At 51.5% G+C, this 10,924-nt stretch overlaps 4 protein-coding genes across 4 annotated transcripts; 3 read left to right on the forward strand and 1 right to left on the reverse strand.

Moving 5' to 3' along the window:
- Nucleotides 1-987: 987 nt before the first annotated feature.
- On the forward strand, nt 988-2,354 carry BO70DRAFT_300894 (putative isomerase YbhE; the record flags this gene model as incomplete). Its single annotated transcript, XM_025539687.1, has 3 exons — nt 988-1,343; nt 1,423-1,906; nt 2,034-2,354. The coding sequence occupies 3 exons, from the start codon at nt 988-990 to the stop codon at nt 2,352-2,354; spliced, it is 1,161 nt and encodes a 386-aa protein (XP_025395128.1).
- A 660-nt stretch (nt 2,355-3,014) lies between these two features.
- On the forward strand, nt 3,015-4,463 carry BO70DRAFT_323526 (uncharacterized protein). Its single transcript, XM_025540594.1, has 2 exons — nt 3,015-3,179; nt 3,260-4,463. Exon 2 carries the CDS (start codon nt 3,500-3,502, stop codon nt 4,394-4,396), a length of 897 nt encoding a protein of 298 aa, XP_025395129.1. The 5' UTR covers nt 3,015-3,179; nt 3,260-3,499; the 3' UTR covers nt 4,397-4,463.
- Nucleotides 4,464-6,293: 1,830 nt separating this feature from the next.
- BO70DRAFT_417630 (uncharacterized protein) lies at nt 6,294-7,363 on the reverse strand (the record flags this gene model as incomplete). Its single annotated transcript, XM_025547421.1, has 1 exon — nt 6,294-7,363. A coding segment is annotated over one exon (864 nt), but the record flags the coding sequence as incomplete, so codon positions are not given.
- A 2,535-nt stretch (nt 7,364-9,898) lies between these two features.
- BO70DRAFT_432872 (uncharacterized protein) lies at nt 9,899-10,517 on the forward strand (the record flags this gene model as incomplete). The annotated part of the gene is made up of 2 exons (XM_025548362.1): nt 9,899-10,326; nt 10,415-10,517. Exons 1-2 carry the CDS (start codon nt 9,935-9,937, stop codon nt 10,515-10,517), a joined length of 495 nt encoding a protein of 164 aa, XP_025395131.1. The 5' UTR covers nt 9,899-9,934.
- Nucleotides 10,518-10,924: the final 407 nt, after the last annotated feature.

A 10,924-nucleotide genomic window follows, 5' to 3' on the forward strand; every position in this document is an offset into this window, starting at 1 on the left:
ATGCGAAATCATTCTGATAGAGGCTGTACATCGCATACACAGTCTCAGCCACATTGATCCGAGGCATCGTGTAGGCAGCCTGAATGGTAGTCAGAGGATCTAGCTCCGTGGAACGAAGGATTGGCATCCTGGGCAGCCATTACGATAATGTGCATCATGCTAACAGCAACCCTGGCATGTCTGAATGGCTGTCGATAATTGGATTCATGCAAGATGATGTTCCAACGAACACCCAGTGCATATCAGCTTGGCGCCAAGGTCGGATTCCGGGATGCCGACCTCGTCGAGGGGCATTTCCCGATAGGTTCTCCGGTAAGTTCCTACCAAGTGCAGAACCATAAGGGTCCTCCTGGTCGCAGACGGCTTCGGAGATGGTTGGTTCGCCGTTCGAAAAAGCCGATCGAGTTTGTGCGCCAGTTGACAGGTGACAGGGGCGTCACCGGCCCGTTTCACAACCATGTAACGAAGCATGAACAAGTGACAGCCATCATATTGTCGCCTGCCGATGTTGGGATAGTATTTCTTCAGATATCTGCATAGTAGCCTGAACGATCTGCCGTCCGTCAGTCGGAACCGTGGTTGCTGCTGATCACGGCATGTGGGCCAAGATTGGACCCGAGACTAGGGTATTGGCGCCCAGAAAGCCCGCCGTGGGATGGCAGGGTATCGCCCAATGAGAACGGCCTCTGCTTTCATGAGAAGGCACTATATCGGTATAGACATCCTGCCAAGTGATGATCCATGCAAGGCAGTAAAGACCAGCACACAATCAACTAGTGCAGGCGATTATATCATCCAAGGTTCTGGACCTTCTGCTTGCAAATCTCCTCAGTCCCCTCAATCATCTCGTTACCAATCTCGCCACATCCAGACAACCGGATCCAACACACCTGGCGTATCTTCACGAAGTCTTCATAAGCCGGGTTCGGAGTACTCTGAAATCTGCCAGTATACGCTATCATCTTCCAAAAGTACCCAGTGCCTAAAATGAAACCATCCATCATACCCCTCATTTTTGGGACCACGGCTGTGGCATCCAGACTCTATGCTGCCTCCTATGCAGGCACCGTGACGACCCTCTCCTTGACTAAGTCTCAGGGGGGTGCTGAGTTGACCACTCTCGCTCAATCGACCGACTGCGGCATCAATCCTTCGTGGCTGATGCTGGACCAAGACCACCGTGTTTTGTACTGCCTTGACGAGGCTGTGGATGAGAGCAATGGTACTTTGACCTCGTTCGCAGTCAATGCCAACGGTTCATTGGCCCGTATCACCCAGATGGAGACCATGGCAGGTCCGGTCCAGTCCCACTTTTATTCAGCCCCAGGACTTTCCAATCGGAAGTTCTTCGCGGTGGCTCATTAGTATGTGATCGCGTTGGTGTTGCAGCCTAACTGTTATCTCACAGCTGACCCCTCTCAGCGAAGGATCAGCCGTCACCTCATACTCCCTGGACCCGATTACCGGTGTCTTCAATCGGTCGCAGACCTTCACATACGAACTCGCCGAGCCCGGTCCGGTCCCGGATCGACAAGATGCCTCCCATTGCCACGGGGTGGTAGTCGACCCGACCGGACAATTTGTTCTGGTCCCTGACCTTGGAGCCGATCTCGTTCGCATCTTTCGCGTCAATCCGTATACCGGACTCCTGGAGCCGCAGGAACCCCTCGTCGCGGCACCAGGGTCTGGTCCCAGACACGGCGTGTTTTGGACCCCTAAGGGTGCCACTAGTCAGACCAAGGATGTCCTCTTCTATCTCACATCCGAGCTGAGCAATCATCTCACCGGGTACAAGGTCACGTATCCGACCAACCGAACCATCTCGTTTGACGAGTTCTACACCTCGAACACGTACGGCGGGTTGACGCCTCCCAATGGCTCCAAGGTTGCTGAGGTCGCCATCTCGGTAAGTTCTCCCGGAATATGCGGCAGCATGTTTATCTGAGTTTCCGGATACTTTTTCCGAGTAGCTTTGCTTTCCATCTCACGTAAGATCGACGCTAAAGATGCTGACGCTGACGCTCGCTTACTAGCCTGAAAACAACCGCATCGTGGTCAGCAACCGGGGCGATAACACATTTGGGGCTGGGAATGACTCGATTGGGGTGTTCACTTGCGCCGACGCCAGTGGCCATTTCCCCACCAATGTCACCTTCGGTGGTCTGTACCCTGCGTACGGAAATACCCCCCGCCAGTTCGAGATGGCCACGCAGACTGGAATTGTCGCAGAGGCATTGCAAAGCAGTCATGCGGTGGCAGTGACTGGGTGGGACGGAGAAGCTGAAAAGCCGGGACCGCTTCTTGCGAGAAAGTCTCTGGAGGGAGAGGTTGTGGCGGTTGTCTGGGATAATTGACGAGGGAAGAATCTCCAGCGTGCCGCTGCCTGTGTTCTGGGGAATGGAGGTCATGTGCTCTCGCCCCGTTGTCCAGTGCAGACAGACTGATTCGTCAAGAGGCTCCGATGCAATTATGAAGATAGTTCACTTTGACACTCTAAACCTGTAGACAAGCAGTGTCTGAAATAAAACCACCCACAGAGTTAGTCAACAGACTGGCGAGTTCTTCAGAGGGAAATAGGCAGTCATGTTGCCTAGAGGCATTCAGAGCAAACGAGTATACAACTCTAGCTTTGCAATATTACATAGCGAATACATCAATCTGCTTGCAGGTAGGGACTTCAGTATGTCTGCCTGCATGTCATGAGGCGGAATATGTCAAATGTATCCTGCCTAATTGCACGATACGGTTCCACATTGTTAATCTGCAACTAGTTTGCAGCATATAGTTGATGCATGTTGTAGCCTGATGATGCCTGAGGCTGCTACAGGGTCCGCGGTTAATCTATTTCGGGAGCGGTCAGGGACCAAGGAGCCAATCGGCGACAGGGCTCGGGGCATTAGAATTTCAGCCCAATCGGATAATCAGAACACCCGGTCCGTCCCACGGGCCACTCGTATTCGGGTTTATGACTGCCTACGGGTTCTTCTTCTTCTCCCAAGTGACATGCCTTGCATCACTACACTAGATTCCGGGCTATCTATCTGTATAGCGCTACTCAGCCCGATGGTCTCACGTGCTGCCTCTCTTTAAATCCAGCTGCACCCGGCAACATGCCCCTGCGTTGCTCGCATAAAAAGTCGCGACATGGGTGCACCACGTGCAAGCAGTGAAGAGTAAAGGTACAAAATCATAGATCCCGATGACAAATAACGAGCCTCTTATCTCTCCGCCAGTTTTCATGCGCTAATCTCGTACTCAGTGTGATGAGAAGCGTCCGATCTGCAGCAACCGTAGCCTGCGAGAAGAGACATGCACCTACACGGCGCCCGGGCCGTATCTCTTTGCGGAAAGACCGACAAGACGATCCTGAAAACGGGCATCGCCGTCGACCGGAAATCATAGCTCTCAGAACTCATTACCCGACAGCCAAAATCTTATCTTACAAAAACGCACTCATTCAGGTGACTCGCAATCAACGGCAGGTGCGCCTTCGTTGGATATGACGCAGCTCGAACTCACACTAGAGTGGATCAACCACACTCACAAGTGCTTTGCACGCAATGAAGAGACGAGGAAGGTCTGGGAGAAGATTGTGCTCCAGGAAGCCCTCAATACACCGTTCCTGTTGCACGGCATCCTGGCCCTGTCCGCTCTACACCTGTCCCATCTAAGAGAAGATGGGCGACATGTCATGTGGCTCGATATAGCCATCGCACATAAAAACACCGCTTTATCTATATTCTCGGAGCAGCTGAACAACATCAGCCAATCCAACGCGAAAGCAATGATGAGCTTTGCCAGTATGGCGTTTGCTTTCGGCCTTGCGAGCGCTCTGAAAATGGGTGTTACCAAGGAGGGCTCGAAACTCGAAGCGCTCACGAATGTGTTCGTTCTAGCTCGTGGAATACAGTCGGTTATCTTCATTGAGGAAACTTATATACATCAAAGCAGCTTCGCGCCTCTTTTCAACATGACTCCTCCGGAAGTTACCATTCCGGAGGATGTCTTGATGGCTCTTGACCGGCTCAAGCACTTACACGATCGGTACAGTTTGCATTCACCTGACCATGATCCTAGACCGTATAATACGGCAATCAATACAATTGAACGCCTTATCTCATATACGTATAAAGAACCAACATCGATGACATTGGCCGGTGGATGGGCCATGCGAGTTCCAGAAGAGTATCTTGATGATTTGAAGAGCCGAAAACCCCTTGCATTGGTGGTACTCGCACACCTCTGTGTGTTTTTGCATCTGGGGCAAGAAAATTGGTGCATGGGGTCCTGGGGCCGCGAGGTCATGGAAGATATCATAGCAATCTTGGACTCTGACTGGCGACCTCATATTAGCTGGGCATCTGAGCAGGTGCTTGGCGCAAGGCTAACTTCATGATCGAGTGTCTACATGTATTACAACTAGCTTTTATATGAAACAAATTGATGACATTTTTCCAGTTAGCATTTATCAGCAAAACATCGAAGAGATCGATAAAACCCCCATTGCTCATCAAACAGCCGTGATGATCCTGGCTATTGTCCACGCGCGAATCACCAAACGGGCTGGAATCAAAACTCGGCAAGAACATAGTCTGCAAATCATGTTCGAACTTCGAGCCCTCTAAAATGCCAGCAATAATATATCCCTTGGTGGTCAGAGTGTTGGGTTCAAGACTGTAGTTCCAGCGCCTATGAAACAAAGATTGTTCCAAAGGTAGCCTTGGGGGGGTATACTCAAACAATGTGAGCAGATGAAAACAATCTAGAGAATTCATACACGGACCCTGGGACAACGGCAGGTTTAATATAATAATCTAGAAGGTAGGAAGACCATTTAGGCGAAGTACATGTAAGCAGCTGGTCCCTGCTCTGATCCTTACGTTGCCAAACAAGCCTGATGCCACGGATTTTGAGGCAAATTGTCTACCCGAGATATATATCGCGAATGTGTACTATATATCAACCACTCACCTCTTTGTGCATTTGCAGATTAGCCATCGCCTGCAAATTGCGTCTATAATGCCAGGACATACAAGTGATTGAAAAGAGATCAGCTTTGAGGCGACATATGAAGAACAAAGCTACTTTCTGCAAACCAGGCAACTTTCTGATAGGGGCGCAATTGGCACTTCGCACGGCAATGAGACTGGGAGCAGCGTAAACGCTGGCAATGAACAGGGTTTTCAACAGCAGAAGCCTCATCGTTTACAATTTGAATGGTATTGAATAAACGAACTGTCGCAACTTGTAACCGAGCCGAGAATACAATAGAACATCGCATTGTAGACGCAGCAACCCTTCAAATAGGAACGATGATCTGGTTGCTTCTGGCTTCCTCGGTGACTGCTTAGGGCTATAAGTCACAGCAACCAGACAACAACGTCACACTACCACAATTAATTCCAAGGTCCTGCAAAAGCAATAATTGTCTGGTTTCGCATTAGTCAAAAGATTATCTTGCTCGATCAAGAATGATGTGTACCTGCGCCGGTAAAATACTCCGTCCTAATCAAGTATTGCACCACTAGCCCAAAGCCATGACCTGCATGACTGCCGTTTCTTTTTGTTTTGTACTTCCATCCCACCAACTCATCGCATCTACCCCCTTTCAACCCCCCACCCAAAGACTAAGCAGATACTCCTCATCCACAGTTCCATGAAACCCAACAAGAACCCCATTCCCGACATCTTGAAGACACAGAACGCCCCCGTTATTCCCAACTACCAAGTGTTCCTCTGACTCCGTATCGATGGCCACCCGATCGACCAGGGGTATTCCTCGTAGCACCATTGTGCATGCGGCTACTGGGTAGTAATAAGTTTGTGTACTCCTTGTGCAACTATCTTCTCATCTTGACAATATCAACCAACACGTCGGGAATCCCTCTTTTGTATTCACAAGGATCTTTGAGATAACTTCACCATATCTAGTAGCTGAGAAAAAACCATGGACATTGGTAAATCCATCACATGTCGTTCAAGCATGTCCGAGAAAAAAAGAAAAAAAAAGAGCAGCCCGTTTCAAATCCCGAAGCAAGGGGTATCGAAACCCTCGCATCAACAAAGCATCGACGAACCGGAAGAGATCCACGCTGCATAGCTTGCCCCACGGGCCACAGTCTCAGTTCCGATCCCCCTATCGCATCCGATCGCCCGTCTGTGGCTGAATCATGGATCAACTACGATGTATAGTTTAGATCTACCGAAGGGCTAAAGTGATATAAACTGGTCTGTCATAAATAGTATCCATCTATCTATGAACTCGAGTCAACGAGGGACATATAACATAATACAGCGAAATCAACATAAACATAACATTATTCGGACCATAACCATGATGTTCCGATTCGCAAGAATATTCGACGGGTGTTCAACACCGTACACCCGACGGGGCGTTCACAATGCGTTGAACCACCCCATTACCATCACGGATGGCTTGTTGCAGGGTTCAAAAAAGCCAATTTGTGATTTCATGAGCCCTGCTCGATGAAAAAATGGCTTAGTAGCCACCAACGGTACCGCTAGGGGTGGGACCGGGGAGAGGCGTGCCGGAAGGAGGGGGGCCAGAGGGAGTGGCAAGAGGACCGGCAGGGGTGGGCTCAATAGAACCGACCTGACGCTTTTCGAAGTCGGGGGTGCCGGAGGGAGGAGGGCCGGAGGGAGTAGCAGTGGGGGGAGGGCCGGAAGGACTGGCGGTGGGGGGAGGGCCAGCAGGGGCGGACTGGCGTTTCTCGAAGCCTTCAGGGGCACCAGAAGGCGCGGGACCAGGAGTGCCGGAGGGAGGAGTGCCGGAGGGAGTGGCGGGAGGAACGGCAGGGGTGGAATCAACAGGACCAACCTGACGCTTTTCGAAGTCGGGGGTGCCGGAGGGAGGAGGACCGGAGGGAGTCGCGGTGGGGGGAGGGCCAGCAGGGGTGGACTCAGCAGGACCACCAACCTGGTGGGAGACGAAGCCAGAGGCCGCGGGACCAGGGGTGCCGGAAGGAGGAGGGCCGGAAGGAGTGCCAGAGGGAGCACCGTCAAATTGGCGTTTCTCAAAGCCTTCAGCTCCTTCGGAAGAAGGCAAGGGCGTGCCAGACGGAGCAGGCGGGGTGGAGAAGTCTTGATTCTGCTGGCCTTCAGGGACAACAGACGGGGGAGGACCAGCTGCTGAGCTGGGAAGAAGAGGCAACGAAGGAGTGCTCGAAGCAGCAGGAGAACGGCCGAAGAATTGGGGCATGGCAGCGACGCAGCCAACGAGGCTGGTCAGGACAACCCCAGAAAGCTTCATTTTGAAGAGTCTTGAAGAGAATTGGATTGAAAATGAGTGAGAATGAGTAAAGTTCGAATTCACTGCACAGTTTGATTGACTTGTACAAGATAGAGACTGAAGAGGTGGAAAGCACGACGTTTTTATAATGTTCGGAGTACCTGCAGAGATGCAGCAACAACGCCTTGACGATCGGTGACCGCTCTATGGGATCGTCAGTCTACTGCACGCTGGCTAGGCAAGTAGATGGGGACATGTGCATGTTTGCCTCCGACGTCGGAACGATTGGGGCATGGAATCAAGGAGGCAGGAGTGAGGTTGGGGCATCCACAGACTGCCGATGCCGAATGGACTGACCTACATGGGCATTTCATCCGCAGGCAAGTGGGACGCTTCAGGAATCCGCCATCAGCTGGCTTGAGCTTAGAAGATGGGGCCGGAAATGGTCTACTCCGTGGAAAAAATTCCCACACGCAGGGTCTGATGTGGATCTGGGATTGCCAAAACACAGCACCATGACAATCAAGTGGCAACACATTACAGCCATTCAACCTGATCAGAACATCTGACGAGTGTTGCCATTGACCGTAGGACAATTAACGCCGCCCAGCGTCATGTCTCCCGTGGTAAAAAGGCTCTCGTCGTTGAAAGCGTGTTGATATCATCACGGTCGAGATTCGGACCGACCTTGTTGACCAAAATTCTAGCCATTATTATTTCCAGGGCTAGGAAACGGCGGGAAACCGTAGTGGATCAAGATCATCACTCCGATAATCTCTCAGCAATCAGAAAGTCGGCCTCCGGGGGATCATCGCTGCAGTTGAAGAGGGCCGCTGCACTTGTGCCTGGACCGGACTGGCGCTAGAATGTGCGGCACGAAGAAGTCAAGGCTAATGCTAACCTTATTCGGGATGTATACCCCTTATGACTCAAGTCAATCCACCCCGTACAATATGCTTGGCTATTGTGAGGGTGGCTCTGAGGGTCCTTGAACAGCCCAGGTAGAGTGGAGAACGGCGATGGGGGAGGGTCGACAGAGGGTTGCAGTGGTTGGTGCTTCAATTTACGGGCTGGGTTCTGTGACGCTACGCTAACCGATATGACAGTTCTGGACCAAGCCGAAATGAAGTCAGAGCACGTAGACCCTGAAAGATTGAACGCAATCGAAACCCTTTCTTGGGGGTTGGGGCTGTGGAGACACCCTGAGGTCATGGGGAGTCGGGATCACACAACCGCTGTTGTTATGGAGTCTTGAAAAGCCGCATACACTATGTAGAGGCAGGCCTGGGCGCATCGACCCACGATGCCTTGACTCAGATCCGGTTCCGGTTCACCAGCCCGAGTGGAGGTTGCTCTGGCGGTGGATGGGGGCAGCTGGCGCGGCCTCCTGCCGATCATCCTCGGTTGGAGGGTGGGTGCGCGAGATCTGCACGACGGTTACCATGCCGTCCGTGATCAGGCTTGTTTCACTTAATTTGCACTGGCAAGGCAGGGAGACAGCTGCCAGCCACGGATTTGCATTTCCTTACTTCCAGCCTTACTTGGTTCCAAGCTCGTTGGTGGCTGGAGATGGGTGCCTGCAGGAGAAATCCCGCATCGATCCAGGGTGTTCTTGAACCCCTGGTGCCCGTCCACTGGTCCGTGCCAGACTTGGGAATGAGGATTGATTCAATCGGAGGCACCAGATCGGACAACAGGAAGGAGCGTATACTGTCGTCTGCTTGGTGACAGCAACGTGGGCAAGCGCCCCCGAGAAAGGGATATGGGTTTTTCCAGTCTCCCGTCCCTTGCTTCAGAATAAGTGAGGATTGATACTGTGTACGGTAGATCTTGTGCCGTCGAATAACGATTCGCATCGCCACTGAAATGACGTCACTGGGTGTTCCGTCTACTGTTTATACCTTTGGATATCGACCGTCCGCCATGTCTTGTACTGACCGTCGTGGTACTCAATTAGTAAATCGAGAAGCCGACCAGCACAGTATGGTCGCGTTTTATGGAACTCATCTAACAGGGGGCGTGGTTGATATTTCGGACTCAGTCTCATGGGAGTGATTTCATGTCTGTTCATCAATATGACCGAGAAATCAGAGGGGGAAGCCGAGCGGAAAACAAGGATCACTACCATGCTGAGGTCAGGCTCGCAGACTATGTGTGTTGATAGAGTAATTTTGGTATAAAAAGACCCTGATTTGGCGTGAGGAATGCGGGGAGTACGACGGTGTGCTGGTCCCGAGTACTGTATGGTAATCCACACCCGAATGGCGAGATAATGGCAACTGTGAACCGAAGCAAACTGTACTCGACTGGTTGAAACTTTGCAATCTTGGTGTTCGGATTCCTAGAGATTATCAACATCAGCATAAGGATGCGTCACCGCTCCCGCACCTAGCAACCGCTCCTAACAAAGGGACAGACCTCCACCCGAACATAGGCTAAATTGGTGTTGTCGAAGGGTTTGACAGGGCGTATCTCCTTTGACAACGATCCCTTTCCCCGCTGACTAGTTCGGTTTAATTAGACCCATTCCAACACCCATGACTGCTCCCTGGACTGGCGCCCACCCGCCCGAGCCTGGGACACCTCGGGGAGTTGTTTTTTGCCGGAGACAACATGCTATCACTAGCACCGCAAATCTCGCTTCCATCTCACAAAACAAAGGCTCTGGAGGGCTGGGCAATATAGATGAACAATCATGATTGGATCGACTTTGATATTGAGAGCCCGTCTTTTCGGTCTGCTGATGGCTTCGGCCGCTGTATTACGTATCCGTCTGAGTTTCATCGTGCGTATGTGGTGAGATTAGGCTTCGTCATGTCTTCGGGAGTCGAGGGTCTTGGGAATGCGCGGCCTATCCCGACGCGCGTCGTGGTGATCAGGAAGACCGACATTTACACCCTCAACAACCCCTTGACTGAAAGGGGCTTACCGGAAGCAGACGAGTGCTTGGTGACGAAACACTCGGGGACGGACAAGATCACAGAGATGCTGATTTCGATGCAGGCAGAAAGAGAAAGGGAAGGAGAAGAACGAGGAAGACGCCAGCAGGAGGAAAGAGGGGGCGAGTCACATGACACGTGCGTTTGCAGTCGCAATGATCAATGATAGAATCATAGATTAGACGAGTCACACCGGGCTGGAGGTTTGCGAGGCTGACTTCAATAGGGAGAGAATGAGGAGTGGAAGGGGAATCTGCACAGCTCGGAAATATCTGCTCAGGGTTCTGCATGATGCAGAAGGTGCCACGATCTCGAAGACTGCAAGATGAACAGAACAGGGGTACAGAAGAGGCAGATGCTTGAGGTAAGAGAGAGTCTCTCATTCAAAGGTTGAAAGACTTCGGATCAAGAGAACTCCGTGGTATCTATCAAAATGGCCTCTTTCGACCAGGGGGCAAAGGGTAAGTTGATTCTGTCCGATCCAGTTTGAATGGGAGCCTTTTTGTCATGGAGGCATTTCCAAAGTACTGCGGGGAAGAGTGTCTGGTAGAATGTCCCGCGGATACACTGACATACTCTGAATTAAGGGCTTTGGAATTGTAATAGAGCTCATGGGTGTGGCTCATTGAAAATTGTCACCATAATCAGCCCGAGACATCGAACGCTGTTACATATAAATCCCGACTACGCCATCTGTTCGGCGCCAGAGGGAGGATTGTCATGCCGGGCAGTTTAG

Source organism: Aspergillus heteromorphus (assembly GCF_003184545.1).
Source record: "Aspergillus heteromorphus CBS 117.55 chromosome Unknown BO70scaffold_39, whole genome shotgun sequence".
NCBI classification, from domain to species: domain Eukaryota; kingdom Fungi; phylum Ascomycota; class Eurotiomycetes; order Eurotiales; family Aspergillaceae; genus Aspergillus; species Aspergillus heteromorphus.

Coding starts and splice junctions, on each gene's coding strand:
- BO70DRAFT_323526 (XM_025540594.1), top strand. CDS start 3,500: ATGACGCAGCTCGAACTCACACTAGAGTGGATCAACCACACTCACAAG.